The sequence below is a fragment of the Sorex araneus genome, chromosome 5, assembly GCF_027595985.1.
Source record: "Sorex araneus isolate mSorAra2 chromosome 5, mSorAra2.pri, whole genome shotgun sequence".
In the NCBI taxonomy this organism is placed as follows: Eukaryota; Metazoa; Chordata; class Mammalia; order Eulipotyphla; family Soricidae; genus Sorex; species Sorex araneus.
The window spans coordinates 5618954-5635720 of NC_073306.1; the positions used below are offsets into that span (position 1 = coordinate 5618954).

The following is a 16767-nucleotide window of genomic DNA, read 5'->3' on the forward strand; positions in this document are numbered from 1 at the left end:
GTGCTGAATCCACAGGGTTCCATGTCATTTCATCAGAACGAGGTCTCAGTAGCAAAACCTGGCGTCTTCAAGACTGACCAGGACCAGGTAGAATCCAGCTCTGTTCCTAACCAGAGTGTTGCGGAGACCTGTGCTAAGAAGGGCGGGAGGAGTTTGTTTTGGGGACAGACATGCTGTTCTGTAAGCTACCACACCGTGGACCACACTTGGTCATTCGAAAGTGATGAGCTCTCTTCCCTAGAGAAACAGCTGCCTCTGGCAAATTCGGAAAAGGGGGTACTGGCAAGAGGTTGCTTCCCACATTTGATCCTTTTGGAATAGTGCTTCCGGGGCCAAACCTGCATGTGCCCACAGACCTTGAAACCTGGTCCTGCTGCTCCGTGCACTGAGTGCCATCCCAGTACACTCAGGAGCATACGCTTCCTCTACCACGGTGTGTGTGAGAGTGTCTTCACAGACACAGAGATGTTTACAAAGACAAAAGAGAGAGGCCTGGTGCACTGTTTGTTCACAGCTGGCTTGGGAACCAAACAGTAGGATGGTGGGTTGTCTACAAACAGCTTCTGGAATCTTTGGTTAGTTGTAATGATGTAGATGGAGATGAGTCAGAAGTGATCTGGCATGTAATTACAAAATTGAGTGAGTAAAGAAATGTCGTATTATTGATGCCTTCTTAATGGTACAAGTGAGGATCCCTCTTGGTGTTCATGTTATAAATCAGAATTTATATATTATTATTTTGTCTGTAGCATCTGATGATCACGGCCCAGAGATTCACCGTGCAGATAGAGGAGAAACTGCTCCTCAAGTTGCTGAGTTTCTTTGGCTACGATCAAGCAGAACCAGGTAATGTCGGCTATCTTGTTTTGTATCTGGGAGTCGGACAGGGGCGGCATTTTTCAGGTCCACTTATGCAAATAGGTGCTTCTTGGAGCCTGAGATGCTCCTTTTTCACTGCTTCGCTGGAGCAAGGAATTCCTTCCACGTTGTCCTTCAGCTCTATCTGTGAACAGAAAATCTACTCTGAGGGCCTCCTGGTGGCCTGGGTTACCAGCACTAGGCCCTTAGCACTCAGTGCACTCGTCCTCTTATTTTCCCTTTTTAAAGAACTCATTTGCCCTAGGTTAACAGAAGTGATGTTAGTCATTTAGAAAATCACTTTGTTTCCTAATCTTTGTTTATTCAACAGACTTGGGGCCAAAATCAGAAATGCCAGTAAGAGTTCCTTTGGTTTAGTTGAGTAAGATCAATTAGCCTCAGCCCTTAACTTTGTTCTGGTCTTTTTTTTTTGTTGTTTGTTTGTTTTGTTTTTTGGGTCACACTAGGTGATGCTCAGAGGTTACTCCTGGTTATGCACTCAGAAATCACTCCTGGCAGTGTTTGGGGGACCATATGGGATGCCAGGAATTGAACCTGGGTCTGCTGTGTGCAAGGCAAATACCCTACCTGCTGTACTACTGCTCTGGCCCCCTCAGCCCTTAACTTTGTGTATCTACATACACTGTGCTTCCTGGGATCACGGAGGATTCCTGTTTACCGTACTCTGCTCAGACACTGCAATAAGGCGAGCTATTTTTTCAGCAGTGCTCGAGAAGTAATTAGCTCTGTATTTTACATTTTTTGGTTTTTGTATTTTAGATTCCTCCTGAAGGCCTTTGAGAGATTGCGTGTACAGCTTACTTAGAAGTCAGGGATGTTTCAGTCTTTTGAAGCCTAAACAAAAGACTGAACGTGAAGAAATGATAAGAGTGACATTTTCTTCTTTATTGCTCAGGTGGCCAGGGAGGAAAGTCACCGGGGACTGTAGGTGTGCACATAATACTTGCATCTAGTGAGAGTCTGATAGCTTGGCCGACTGATCCCAGGCTTTAATTGTTTGAGGGCTCAGAAGCTAGATCCTCTCTTGTGTCCTGTTTTCTACTTAGAGCTGGAATGCAGTATTTATTATCTCTAGCCCTGGAGAGCCTGCCAGGTATCTACCCTTTTGGTGCCTTCCTGGGAATTTTCACTTTATATTTAACTGGACATGCCTTTCTTGTAAATTTCCTTCGAAGTTACACTAAATAGAAATTTCCCCAACCATCATAGAGGGTATTTGTTTACTTTCGTAAAACCCTTGCCTGATTTCCACTGAGAGTTTTCTCTGCTATAGGAATTTGTTCCTGGAATTCACTTGAGGGTGTCTCTGTTGTAGTCCTGTCTTCTTACCTCTCCCTCCTTTTCCATATAGAACTGATGGTAAGCACATACCATATTGTTTAGTGAGTACATACGTGTAGTCTCTGAGTTTATTCCTATGGCCCATGAAGCCCAGTGCAAAGAAGCTGCCAGTGGGTTGGGTGAGGGTGGCCTCGACTACTGAGGGCCCCTATGTTCACCTTCTCTTTGGAGAAAACAAGTGAAACTCCTACCACAACTCCACTGGCCAAGCAGCCTCTGCCCTGCAGGCGATATTTCTGAAGTCGGCCTTTCCCTGCTGCTCTCGGTCTCTCGGTCTCTCTCTAAGGTGATGTGCTTCGTTCAGAGTCAGGGTCTTTTTGAGATTCATTGTTTACTTGGTCACAGGGGTCATTATAACTGAGTTCACCTACGGTTTTTCTTACTTGGACATCGTCTTACAAAATAAATTCAGATGAGCCACATCATTTTTAATAGTAAATTCACATAAGCCGCATCATTTGTAATAGCAACAGATACTCCATCCATTGGTGGCAACAAGCATCTCTGTGGCCTTCAGTATCTCCCCAGATTGTTTTCCAAAGGTGCTGTCTGCCATGGTGAGTGGAGTCCCAAAACCAGAAATCTGGCTCTGGTTTTGAGAAACAACACAAGACACTTCTACCTTTATAAAGAATTTTCATCTGAATATTGTATGTGTTACCAAGCCCTGGGAATTGAAATTTGGAGCACTGTAGCACTATAGCACTGTCATTCTTTTTTCATCAATTTGCTCGAGTGGGCACCAGTAATGTCTCCATTGTGAAACTTGTTACTGTTTTTGGCATATTGAATGTGCCACGGGTAGCTTGCCAGGCTCTGCCGGAAATTTGGGGAGATGGTATAATTTACATTTGTCTATGTAACTTTTAAAAAATGTGACTGCAGCTTTCCCACTCTGGAGAAGCCTGTGTTCTCTCTGAACACAGGGGCTAGACTAATAGTCTAGTGGGGTAGGGCAGTTGCCTTGTATGAGGTTGACCCGAGCCCCGCCGGGAGTGATTCCTGAGTGCAGAGCACAGAGTAAACTCAGAGCACCACCGAGTGTGGCCCTAAAACCAAAAACCAAAACCAAAATGATTTTGTTTCACTAAAAACAAATAAATAAAAATGTGAATGCGAGTATTTGATGAGATTTCAGGGGATTTGTTTCTCAAAAAAAAAAAAAAAATTGTGCCTTCTTACCAGAGGTGGAAAAGTACGATGAAAACCTCCATGAAAAGACAGTTGAGCCCGGTGGAACACCAATCCGGTACTACTTTGAGAACCTCAAGATCAGCATCCCCCAGATCAAGCTGAGTGTGTTCACCTCCAACAAACTGCCGCTGGACCTCAAGGTGAGCGCGTCTGTGGGGAAGGAATGACCTCGGTTACTGTTTGCTTTGTTCCTGTCCCACTTCATTTGTGCTGGAGAGTTAGCTTTTCTGTCTAGAAGGTTTAGGGACACATGTCTTCCTCCCTCCCTCCATGCTGAAGTGTGATGTGTTCTGTGAGCGGATCTGTGGGAAAGGAATGACTGTGTTTACCGTCTGCTTATTTTCTGTCCAGCATCATTTATGTTGAATATTCTTAGTTTTTCTTTTTAGGAGGTTTATGGACATTTGTCTCTCTTCCTCCCTTTATGTCCAAGTGTGATCTGGCTAAAGAGTGAGCCGTCAGGAGCGTGAGCACAGAGTGACGCGAAGCCCGTGTTCCCCTACTCAGCTCTTACCGCGATGGGGTCACAGGTGCCTCTGTCCCAGGCAGAAGAGGAAAGCCACACCAGGGCACTTTCTTCCTATTCCACCCGAGACTCACCTGCCCCCCTAGTTAGTTTGCCCCCCCCTCACAGTCCAGCTCTTGAGCGGTTGGGTGTCTGCCACGTTTGAGGAAGGCTTGGCAGTGCCCGCAGACACGTGGCCCTGCAGGAATATCCTCAGCAGGGATAATGCCAGCCGGATGGCGTGCTGTGCGGTTGGCAGATGCAGTCTAAAGGCCGTCCTCATTGTCTGCAGTAGAACATACTTGAAGTCAGGGCTGGGACTGGGGTTCAAGTCCAAGTCTGGCTGAATCATGAGCCTTTGGCTCTTAGACTGCTTCCTAAACACAGAGAGATCAGAGACACTTGGCCTGTTGGGCTCTTAGGTGAGGACAGTGCTCAGGGGGCAGCTCTTGGCCTGTCAGGCTTCTGGGTAAGGACAGTGCCCAGGGGGCTGTGCTGGGGCGGAGCAGATCCAAGCCATGCTGCAGAGTCTCTCCTTGTGTTGAGCCTGAATCTGCCTCCCCGCCCCATACCCTTTGCTTCTCTGCCTGCTCGTAGCACTGGAAGGTGTTGATCCCCTCCATCCGGTCTCCCTGTTGGCCACCTACCTCTGACTTCTTACTGCCCCATCCATGCTGCTCCTTTAGGGTGCTGTGAGGTGTTGTCTCTCTCCAGTCATGATGAAACTAGTCAGAAACCTGAGTCATAAATTCCTCATGTCCCTTTGCAGTCCCCCCGCCCCCATCCCTACCCCCAGTACCGTGCAACAGAGTGAGGCGGGGAGGAAGTACTTGGGACACAGCACATGGCGGGTGCTTGCTTTAACCGAGGGGACAGCCCCCGCTCAGCCCAGCCAGTGTTACCGCAGTCCTGTGCTGCCAGATCTAATGGTTTTTATCTTACTACTATTGCTTAGGGTTTCCTTCTAGCTCTGTGTTCAGGGGTCACTCCTGGTAGGACTCCGAGGACCAAACGTGGTGCTGGAATACACAGTGTTAGCTGTGTGCAGGGCAGACTCCTGACCCACTGTCTCTCTGGCCCCAGACCACTGGTTTTTAGACAGACTGAAATCAGGTACGTGACTGGGCCTGCTGGTGTCAAACAGTGGTGGCCAGCTCGCATTATTGCACAGTTACATGGGTCTCATATGGCCCCCGGTTTGCCAGCTCCCGATTGAGAGACAGGTAAGGAGGCAGGAGGTAGTCTGATCCGCCTCGCATCACCGGTGGGTAAGGATGAGGCCGGGATGGCTGCTCAGCCTGGCTCACAGCTGGAGGAGGGTCATGGGTGGGGACTGGCCAGCGCAGGGCGAGCAGTCACTGTCCCTAAGCCATCCTGGGAACGTGCCTGTGTCCCTCTCCTCGGACTGCCCGGTTTCCTTTACTGTCTTGATTTCATGTTTCCCAGGAGGCCAGAAATACATAGAAGAGCATGGGAGTGGGGGGAAATCCATGGGAAAACCACTATCTTGCTCATATCCACAAGTATCCACTTGACTTATGCGACCCTTTGGAATGTGTTTGTTTGATAAAGTATATATTCCCCCAGAACTCTTGGCACTCACCCAGAAAGCCAATGTTAAGCATTTCCCGAGAGTTAAAGACTTCTTGTTTTTCAAACGGTCTTACTAAGAAACTCGGTCACCTCGCCATTCCTTTCTAATTGCTCCCGGCAGAAGCCCCCACCCTCCCACCCCCCGAATGACAGATGCACTGCGGTGTTTCTACACCTGAAGTGGCTCCAGCCCCCTAGCTAGACGCTGTTCACACATGCACGTGTGCAGAAATCATTTGGGTGGAACGTTTCATCTGGCACAGTGTGGCAGGAGCACGTTTAAGGCCTTTTTCAGATGATGGTTGAGTTAGTGGCGCAGCTGTGTGGGGAGGTGTGGGGCGTGGGCGCGGGGTGGGGGGGCTAGTGGGTATTGGAGCAGGAGCTGGGCATGGTGTGGGGGGCTGGGGGGCAGCAGAGTTCTGGAAGTTACCGTTTGACTGTGGAGTCTGGGACTCCTAAAATCCAGCGATCTCCTCTCTCGGAGCAGTGCGCTCTGGAGATGAATATGCAACGAGGGCGGAAAGCCTGTGCTTAGGGAGCCGAGCGGCGTCCCTGTGCGGGAGTCGCGGGAGGCTGACTGAAAGGTAACCGTGTCTTTGGTGGTGAAGGAATAATTATCTTGATTCTCCTGACTCCAGCCCCAAAGTGAGGCTGTCAGAAGTCTCAGAGGGAAGTCTCCTCGGGGTGACTCTGAGGGTACATTATTGCCAGAGAGCGCGTGTGTGCCGAAGGGCTCCGAGTGCTTCACATCTGCTCTCAGCCGGATTGCTGGCTCCGAGGGGAGGAGGGGGAGCGGATGGTGCCCTTTCGCCATTGCCGAGACGAGAACACGGCTTCCCGCCTCCCCTGTTCTGTTCATCGTCCCCCCAAGTTTGCATGCAAGGAGCAGCAGAGTAACACTGGGAATGCCAGTTGGTTTATGTGTTCTCTCCTTTTCCTTAAAGATTTGTCGAAAGAGCCCAGGAGCCTTTAAACGATTTCACAAGGTGGCCTGCAGAAGTCTTTCCCCGTCTGGAACACTGGGATATTACAAAAGAAAGGCTTTAATTGAGCAATCTAGTTTGGAAGAAAACCCACATTTTAATGGTCAGAGAGCAGGAGGGGAGGGGGGACTTTAAACAAAGGCACTATTTAAAAAGCCTAAAACTGTCTTCTCAAAGGCTTGAAATAATTTGTTGGGAAACTTCAGACCCTTTACTTTTTTCCTCCCCTCCCTAAATAAAAACCAGATTTGTTAAAAGGAAAAAAGATCCAGTATTGTTAATTGTATTTCAGAAAGTGCCAGAGAGGGAACTATCCCTGTAGTTTCAAACGCTGTCCCAGGAGGGAAACGGGCAAGGACCCTGCCTCCCATAAACAGTCTGTGCGCCATAAATAAACCTTTAAAGAATGAATTCCAGACAGCTTTGTTTAGTGCAGGATAAACTAAGAAAGAAACAGACGTGGCCCAGGGACTGACTTGTGATCTGAGCTCTTGTGGCACGGGGCAGGTATTTTTTTTGTTTGTTTGTTTCAACTCTAGTTTCTGGAAGACTTCAGTTTTTGTCTAGAGGTCGGAATAGACGAGTTCCCTATTTTTATTGGGAACTTTTGAGCAGAGATTGCTTTCTCCAGCATCCATTTTATAACAGGAAACGGCTACTTGAGTAGATAAGCGTCAGCTTTGTATACTACTGTACTTGATTTGTCCTTCAGTAACTGCAGGAATCAACCCCAGCCTGGCCCTGCGCTGCCCTTTGGCTCCTCGCTCTGACTTTCTCACAACCGCCTGAAGGTGGCAGAGCACGTCGGAGCCTCGCGCCCTGTCAGCCTTTTACAGGCTGCCCAGGGCCTCCGGGACTCACCGTTATTTCTACTTGGGGGTCAGAGGTTTGGTTTCCTGGGTTCAGGCACAGCCCCTAACTTACCCGGAAAGGGACGGCACCCCTTGTGTGGCAGTGCACAGCTCCCTGGAGGTTTCGGAGCCTCTCTACCAGGTTCTCTTTCTTGGGCAAGGAGGAAGTTGGGGCTATGAGCTTTTCAGAAGCCTTTGTTTTGGTCTCAGGTCCCCCCAGAAGAGAGCCAGGCTCTCAGTTATGCCAGCAGGGCAGAGCATGGGCCGGGGTGCGGGGTTAGGGGGTGGGGAGGGGCTGCAAGGGGGGGGTCATGGCTGGGGGGTGGGTGCTCTTCGCAGAGTAGGGCAGCAGGAGACAGAGCTCCCTTCCTCCCTGCTTGCCACCAGGGCTGGTGGGCAGGCCATGTTTGAGTGAAAAGTCACCCACTGCGAGATGACATAGCCCCTCACTCTGGCCGTGGGGCTGCCTGTGCAGCTACTTGCTGTGCCCACCCAAGCGAGCTTCTTTACCCCTAAGATCTCCCAAGTTGCCGTGCTGGTGAATCCAGCCTCTTCTCTTCTCTCTGGTCGAAGCCACTGTCAGAGTGAGAGCGCAAGCTGTTTACCTGCGGGTGCCCTTCTAAGTTGCAAGCCATTATTTGGAAGGAGGTCACCAGCGATTATTTAATAGAGGTTGCTAGTGATTTGGGTCCCAAGGTCCAAGGTCCCCGATCCAGTGGTCTGTCTCTCGCCCTCACACCTGAAGGCTCCTAGGTCTCGCCTGGTACTGAAGCTTCTCCCGCCTGTGTCTGCTCACCTCCAGTTTCCCTCCACTCCTCTCTCTCCACACCAGACTTCCGGGCTGCATGTTTATTTGCTCTGGGAGGTCCCTGCTCATAAGGCTTTTCTGTTTGGTCTTTATCTTCTCTAGGTTTCAGAGCTGCTGTTTGCTCAAGAGCACTGTATTGTGTTCTGTGATCCTTGGTTTTTTTCAGATGCTCTCTGTGCTCACTGATACAGCTTCGAGAGTGAATTGAATGGGAGCCAGAGCAACAGTACAGCAGGGAAGGTGATTGCTTTGTATGTGAGCAACCTAGGCTCAATCCCTAGCACTCCACATGATCTCCTGAGCCCTCCAGGACCAATTCCTGAGCACAGAGCCCAAACTAAACCCTGAGCACTGCCGGGCGTAGCCCAAGAACTTAAAAAAAATAAATAAATAAATTCAGTAAATAGTAGTAAGGTCATTTATAAAGTCATTTAGACTTTGTCTGTGTTCTAGCCTGTAGGGATGCTTGGATTGCAAATAATCATCTTTTTCAGAGGATTTCCACCTAAAAATTGAATGGAAAAAACTGCCCACAAACCTGAGTACTGCCTGATGTGGCTAAAAAAAAAAAAAATGGATCTGCACCTCTTCCTTTCCTGTTCAGTTTCTTTTGTAAATAGCCTCCAACTTATGTATTTGAGGTTCCTATTTTAGAAACCTTCATCTATGTGTTTTGATTATATGATTTTATTTCAATGAGATAGACTCTTGCAGGCAGAGAATTTAAGGCAGCCTCCATATAAATGAAGAAATAAAAAAGAAAAGTGCCGATTGGCATGAGGTTCTTTCAGTGTCCCTGTTCATGAGGCGAGACATTTACAGACATGACTTCCTCCTAGCAGTGATGGTGGAGCTGGGGACCACTGTGCGTTTGCAGGAGTCTGAGGTACGGTGGCCCCCTTGCTTGCCTTGGGCTTCATTGGGTCAGGAGTGCTGGTGGCCCCATGGTGCTCTGAGAGCTGGACACGATTAGAAGTGCCCGTGCTGGTTCACCTTAGTTCTGCTTCCTGCTGGAGAGGACCAGAGATTCTTACTAAGTCCAATTAGACTTAAATGCTTGCTGGATGGGAAAATACAAAATCATATTTACTGTGCACACTCTTCATAAGGACACCTTATGTTGTTAGCATGGAATATTGTATTTTCACATTTGAAAAAGTTTTTGACCTGTTCTCTGAAATCTGAAGTATCAGTCATGTTAAAAGGTTAATCTGAAAAATCAACCATATGCACACAAGAGCTCCACTAAAAATGAGAGAAACAAAAATACCAGAAAAGGCCACATTCTGCCTGACAGTATACCAAGACAGCCAGGACCCAAGGGTTCCAGCTTGTGAGAGGAGGAAAACACCAGTGCTTTTCCTAGTAGGATGTTTCTAATCTGTGAGTGGTATCGGGGAGGAAGGAGAACCCCAGCAAAGCTTTGGCTGTTTCCTGCAGCTGGCCAAGCAAAAGTGCCACCTTATAGCCACTAAGAAAGCTGGGAAGTGAGGGGCCGACACCTGCTCCAGAGGATCAGAGGGGAAAGACACCCCTCAGTTCTGAGCCACTTCTCTCTCCAGACATTTGCCAGTCTCGAAGTAACTGAGTTTGGGAGAAGTCAAGCAGGAAATGGCAGCCACAAGACCCAAGCGCTAACTAGTCCTTACCTAAGTGCTTTATCATACTGCGGAGGCGACAGTGGAGGGATGGAACTGGGCTGCAGGACTGTTTATCAACTGAAGTAGAGGGAAGTGAACACTGATTGGTGAAGGGGTTGGTGTTGAAACACTGAATGCCTGAAACCCAATCACGAGTAACTTTGTTATTTTACAGTGACTTTAAACAAAACAAAATTGACTGAAATAGACCAGTATTTACAAAGCCTGAAATCCAGCCTTGAGAAAGCCCAAACTGATTCGAATAAGGCATATTGTGCCTCTTTAAACTACTTGCCAACAACTAAAGACTCATTCAAATTCTCCTTAAGTTTTTAGATAGAATGTTGCACGTAATTATCAGACTAGCCGTGAGATAGGACCAACAGAAAAAACAGAAACTAGAAACAGACCTTTAGATAAACTAGATGATGCATGGTTAGACACAGGATATAAAATCATTATGAATGGCTTCAAGAAGTTTAAAAGCTGTTGTTTATATTTTGGAAGTCATAAATAAATAGTAGAGAAAAATTATAGCTTATTATTCTTTTTCATGAACATAGAATAAATAAGTTTGAGCATAATATTAGCAAATCAAATACAACAGTGTACAGAAAGAAAAATATAGCCCAGTTGGATTTATGCCAGGAATATGTTAGCAATTGGAAATAAAGTACATGAACAAAATGAAAGAGGAAAGACACACAATCTCAATAGTTCCACAGGAGCCATTTGCCAAAATTCCGAAGGAAAGTGCCTTCACATGGAGAAGTATTTGTAGGACCAGAGAAATGATATAGCAGCTAAGGCACTTGCCTTGTACATAGCTGACTGGGTTTGATTTCAGGCATCCCATACGGACCCCTGAGCGCTCACCTGAGAATACCTAACTCAGAGCCAGGAGTAAACCCTGAGCCTGGATGGGTGTGGCTCAAAAAACAAAAAAGAAGAAAGGTATCTGTGAAAAAAAAAATGCCATAGCTGACGTCATACGCCTTGGTGACTTACTGAAAATTTTTCCTTGAGATAAAGGAAGGGATCTATTATCACCAGTTGAGATTCTAACCAGTACAGGCAGGCCAGGGAGGGGATGGCCCAGTTGTAGATCATTTGCCTTTCATGTGTGAGGCCTTTGGATTTTTCCCTGGCACTGAAACAAAAAGAAAATGATGAAAATTAAATAAAAGGGGGCCAAGGGAGATAGCTCCAAGGACTCAAGTGCATTCTTGCATGTAGGAAGCTCAGTATTGCTAGGGGCCACCCAGTACCACCAGCTGTGTCCCCCTCCCCCTGCAAAAGAAAAAAGCCCCCCAAATTAAATAGATTGGTATAAAAACTGGACAGGGAAGTGAAAACTTTGTAATTTGGAAAGAATGGTTGTTTGCCTCTAAGGTCTGAAAGAATGTACAGATCAGTTATCAGGGTAAGTATGTTTAGCAAGTCTCTGGAAGCTGTACAAAATCCAACTATATTTCTGTATGTCGCCAGCCAGCACTTGTAGAGAGAAGGAAACTTGGAGAGGTGTCATTTTCAATAGCATGAGGACATCGACTGCAGTTTCTCCTATTACAGTGTCATAGACCTCCCCAAATGCCATAGCTTAAAGCAACTCTGATTTGCTCACAGTTCCATGGGGCTGTTTGGGGGCTGGACCTAGCTGGGAGTCTCTTCAGCTGGGCGCTTCTGTTCTTCATGCAGCTGCAGTCTCTGGCAGTTCTGCCATGACTGAGTGGGAAAGGAGGACCTTCCTCGCACAGCAGGCGCTTGATGCCAGGGAGATGCCCTCTGTGTAGTGGTCTCTTCTCTTCAAGGAAGCCAGTTTTCCCTGGGTGAGAGCGTTAGAAGTGGTGAGATCAGAAGGACCAAGAGCCTAGACAGAGAGCTCACACAGTGTTATGTCTGGTGCTTTGTTGTTGTTGTTGTTGTTGGAACAAATTACAGGGTCAGTACAGATCCATGTGTTGAGAAGAAGCAGACTGTGCTAATGGTAGTAGAAGGTGCAAAAGGTTGGGGTGCAAAAAGTCATTTGCCCTGCACATAGCTGACCCTGATTCAGTATGTTACCCCAAATATTGCAAGTGTGATCTCTGAGACCATTATGACAGTGATGGTTGCAAATGGATTGCTCTGTATGGAGATGTGTGCTGAAAGTGGGTAAAGTACTGAACATGATGGCCTCTCAGTTTCCGTACTGCAAACCATAATGCCCCAAAGGAGAGAGACAGAGACAGAGACAGAGACAGAGACAGAGACAAAGATTGGTGTTGGAACATTGTATCATTGTATGACTGAAATACGATCATGAAATTACAGATTGAATAAATAAAAATAAATGTGAGAGAGAGGGAGAGGGAGGGAGGAGTTGCTTTATTTATTTGACAGAGTGAGAGAGAGCGAGGGAAGGAGAGAGAGAGGTCAATCCCTGATGTGACCCCAAGTCCCCCACCCCCAAGGTAAACTGTGTTCTTTTTTTTTTTTGGCTTTTTGGGTCACACCCGGCGATGCACAGGGGTTACTCTTGGCTCATGTACTCAGGAGTTACTCCTGGTGGTGTTTAGGGGACCATATGGGATGCTGGGAATCGAACTCAGGTCGGCCACATACAAGGCTGTGCTATCGATCCAGCCCCCTGTGTTCATTTTTAAGGTAACACAGATACCTGGGAATAAATCTAACAAAGGATAGCTAAGACTTCTCTATAGAAAACATTTAACATTATTGAGGGGTTTTCCATTTGTTTTTTGTTTGTTGTTTTTGGGGGCCACACCCAATGGTGCTCAAGACTTATTCCTGGCTCTGTGCTCAGGGATCATTCCTAGCAAGCTCTCGGGACTTTATGGGAATTGAAGCAGGGCCAGCTGCATGCAGGGCAAGCAAGGCAAGCACCTTACCGGCTGTGCTGTCTCTCTAACCCTTGAAACTTTATTTATTTGTTTGCAGGGGCAGGGGGTCTGGGAACACAACCAGTGGTGCTCAGAGCTCACTCTTGACCCTGTGCTTAGGAATTACTCCTGGTGGGGCTTAGGGGACCACATGGGACTGCCGGGGATCAAACCCCAGGCCAGTCATGTGCAAGGCAAGTGCTCTACCCACTGTACTATTGCTCCAGCCTCTTTAAATATTAGAGAAATGAAAGCTTCACACAGACAAAGAGACATGCTGTGTTAGTACATTGTAAGATTCAATATTATAAAGTTGTCATTTCTCTTCAAAACTGATCTTAGAGATCCAAGGCAATCTTAATGAAAATTTCAGCTACCTTTTCTGCCATATTGGCAAGTGGATTCTTACAATTTATATAGAAACCAAGTAGTACAGAAAAGTAGCCAAGATAATACTGGAGAAAGAACATGGGAAACTTTCACTATTATTTAACAATTAACTCCAAAACTGCTGAAATTAAGGCAGTGATATTGGCAGAGTCAGGGCACAGTGAAGCAGAAAAGTGAATCCAGAAACAGGCAAGAATACAGTTGACTTATGACAGAGTTTATGCTGTACAGTAATAGGGGAATGAATGATCTTCCCAATAAATACTACTTAGCCTGTCGGCTAACCATCTGGAAACAAACGGATCTTGACTTCGACTTCACACCAAACTCCAGCAAATCAAGTCTCAGTAGATGATAGATTTAAATGTGAAGAGAAAGACAATGAAACTTGTGTAAGTTTACATATGGGAATATCTTTATGACCTTGGTGTGAGTAATAATTTCTTGGTCAGGACACAGAAAGCTCTTACCATCAAGGGAAAGATTGATGTGTTGGGTGTTATTAAAACTATGAACATCTGATCACAAAATACCATTCGAAGTGTAATAAAAGACAGCTTGAGGAATGGGAGAAGAGAATTGTAATACATTTGTTTTATTTATTTATTTATTTATTTATTTTTTTGCTTTTTGGGTCACACCTGGCGATGCACAGGGGTTACTCCTGGCTCTGCACTCAGGAATTACCCCTGGCCGTGCTCAGGGGACCATATGGGATGCTGGGATTTGAACCCGGGTCGGCCGCGTGCAAGGCAAACGCCCTACCCGCTGTGCTATCTCTCCAGCCCCCTGTAATACATTTGTTTTAAACTGGACTTACACATGTAGAATATGTAAGAACAACCTCTATAAAGCAGTAAGAGAAAATTCATAACTAGATACAAAAGTGAGAAAAAGACATGAGGTGTAAACACACACACACACACACACACACACACACACACACAAAAGATACCTGAAATGTCAGTATATATATTATTACATGGTGCTTGATCTCATGCTTCAGCCAAAAATTGGAAATTAAAACCCCACTAAGATACCATTACGCATCCATCGGAATATATATTTTTTTAATAAAGTATACCATGTATTTATGAGGATGAAGAGTAATCAGGAAATCTTATAGAATGCTGAAGGGACACAAACCAGTTCCACTGCTTTGGAAAATTGGCAGTGTATACTAAAGTTGAACATGTATAGTCATGCATTGCTTCACAATGGGGATATGGTCTGAGAAATGCATCAATTAGGCAATTTCATCATTGTGTGAATGTCATAGACTACAGTTACACAAAGGTAGATGGTGCAACCCACTGCACACCTAGGCTTATGGTGTAACTTTCTGGGACCATTATCTTGCAGGCAGTTTGTCCCTGAATGAAATGCTTGGTTGCACATAACTGTACATTATTTACGATCCAGCAGTCAGTTGTACCCAGATAAAAATTAAAGAGCTTGGGGCTGGAGTGATAGCACAGTGGGTAGGGCGTTTGCCTTGTACGCGGCCGACCCAGGTTGGATTCCCAGAATCCCATATGGTCCCTTGAGTACCGCCCCGGGGTAATTCCTGAGTGCAGAGCCAGGAGTAACCCCTGAGCATCACCAGGTGTGACCCAAAAAGGAAAAGAAAAATTAAAGAGCTTATATACATAAGTACCCCCAAAATGTCTGAAGAATATGCAAGGTAGCTTGACTCATAAAAGCAAAAATATTTTAAGCCGAGCAAATGTTCATCAACAGCATTGTGTAAATACATTGTGTTTTAGTCTGTTGGAATACTGTGTAGCAGTGAAAATTGTTGAGAAAAATGCATAACAATGTATTGTGTGAATCACGGTGTTGACCGTCTCACACTATATACAACAGACTTCATAAGGATGATTTTATTTCTGTAAACCTCACAGAGTAAGATCTCGTGATAAAGTTAGGATAATGGAGTAAGGTCAGTAACCAGGCATCCATTGGGGGGCATGGGGACACATCCAAGAAGGAAATAATAATCTTCTTTCTGGCCTGTATAGTGATGACATGTTGTGTTCACCGTGGGAAAAAAATTGTTAACTATACATTTGTCTGCTTTTTTCTATGTGTGGTATGCTTCATTAGTCAGCAAGCAAAACAATAAGCACACACAAAACAGAAACAGAAGGAATTATACCATGAAGCTTGTGTGTGTGTGTGTGTGTGTGTGGGTGCGCGCGCGCCCGTGCGTTTCTGGGTGATGTATGCAATTTTGAGTTGATGTGTGTATGTAGCATGATACTCTTATTATGACAGGGGAAATCCTTATTTACAAATATGAAAATCCACACTGCCAAGTGGAAAGGCGCCGTGATTTATAATTATGGAATTCAGAACTGTGGTCCCCTAAGCCATTGTATATGGTTCAAATAGGTCATTGTTTCCTTTCTTTCCCGAACCAGGCCCTCAAAAGTACCTTGGGGTTTCCATTGATTCGGTTTGAAGATGCGGTGATTAATCTGGATCCATTCACTCGAGTACACCCCTATGAGACCAAGGAGTTCATCATCAATGACATTCTCAAACACTTCCAGGAGGTGAGTTTCTGGAGGAGTGCTTAGTTGGTGGAGCCTAAGCCGGTGCTTGTTTCACTCATTTGGGATTTCCCTTTGGACACCCTTACTGTTGTAAATGCAGTCAAACACTTCAGTTCTGCTGGTTGTTCTGGGTCAGGTCACGTCCCATGACACCCAGATATGTGAAAATCCTTTAACGGTACATTTGATTCATGAACTGAGTCGGGTCCCTCTGTACTGGTCTCGGGGGGCTCCCTCTAGATGAGTCACCAGTCTCAATTTATTTCTATGTTTAATTGATGCCTTGATGATAAAATACTGTGAACTCATTATGTACTAGACACAGGCCTACTTTCAGCAACCGCACTGATGTTCTTGGCGCCTATCTGCCCTAGAGTTGAACCTAAAAAGAAATCTTTTTTTTATCAAGTTGTACATTTTTCATTTGTATTTATTATCTAGACGGCGAAGACCAAGATCTATAGTCAAGGCTTACTCTTCAATGAGTGGATAGGTCCTGCCCATATTATTAGCTGTCCAAATTAAAATAGGCCCTCTTCTTGTGTCTTTTTCTCTCCCCCTTTTTCTCCTCTTTTTTTATCTTTGCTTTCTTCTTGGTTGTTTGAATTGGTCTTTCCAGTGGCCTAGAAGGAGAGTGAGGTGGCAAGAACTCCTGGACACTCCTTTTTAGATTGTGAGGGCCAGGACAGAGTCACCTGAAAACATTCCTTCTCCCTCTCCTCCCTGTGGTTGATGAAGTTCCTGTCAGAGTAGCCATGGAAAGGAGAGTGTGATGGATAAAAGATCAAATACCAGTAAAGAACTTTCCCTTTTTCACAGCTGTTTGCATTCTCCTAATTGAAGAGTTTTGAAAGACATTTCTGGGGTATGTGTATTGGAAGAAGTTTAGGAGGCATTTGTGAAGGGAAAGGAACTTGTTGGGTAACTAGGGGATAAGATTGAAAAGTTATTGTGGACCAGAGTGATAATATAGTCGGGAGGACATTTGACTTGCTGGCGGCACCCGGATTAGATCCCCGGCATCCCATATCGTCCCCCAAGCACCACCAGGAATGATTCCTGAGTGCAGAGCCAGAGGTAGCCTGAGCCCTGCCAGATGTTGGCAAAGTTACTGTTGAGGGCCAGAGCGACAGTGAAGAGGGT

General features: G+C 45.9%; 1 protein-coding gene across 3 annotated transcripts in view; it reads left to right on the forward strand.

The window, feature by feature from the left end:
* VPS13D (vacuolar protein sorting 13 homolog D) overlaps positions 1 to 16767 on the forward strand; it is a 265713-nt gene that overhangs the window by 167932 nt on the left and 81014 nt on the right. For all 3 annotated transcript variants that reach the window (XM_055137626.1, XM_055137627.1, XM_055137628.1), the window contains 3 exons: positions 750 to 846; positions 3406 to 3554; positions 15490 to 15624. In XM_055137626.1, the coding sequence (XP_054993601.1) occupies positions 750 to 846; positions 3406 to 3554; positions 15490 to 15624 (381 nt within the window). The remainder of the gene's footprint in view (positions 1 to 749; positions 847 to 3405; positions 3555 to 15489; positions 15625 to 16767) is intronic.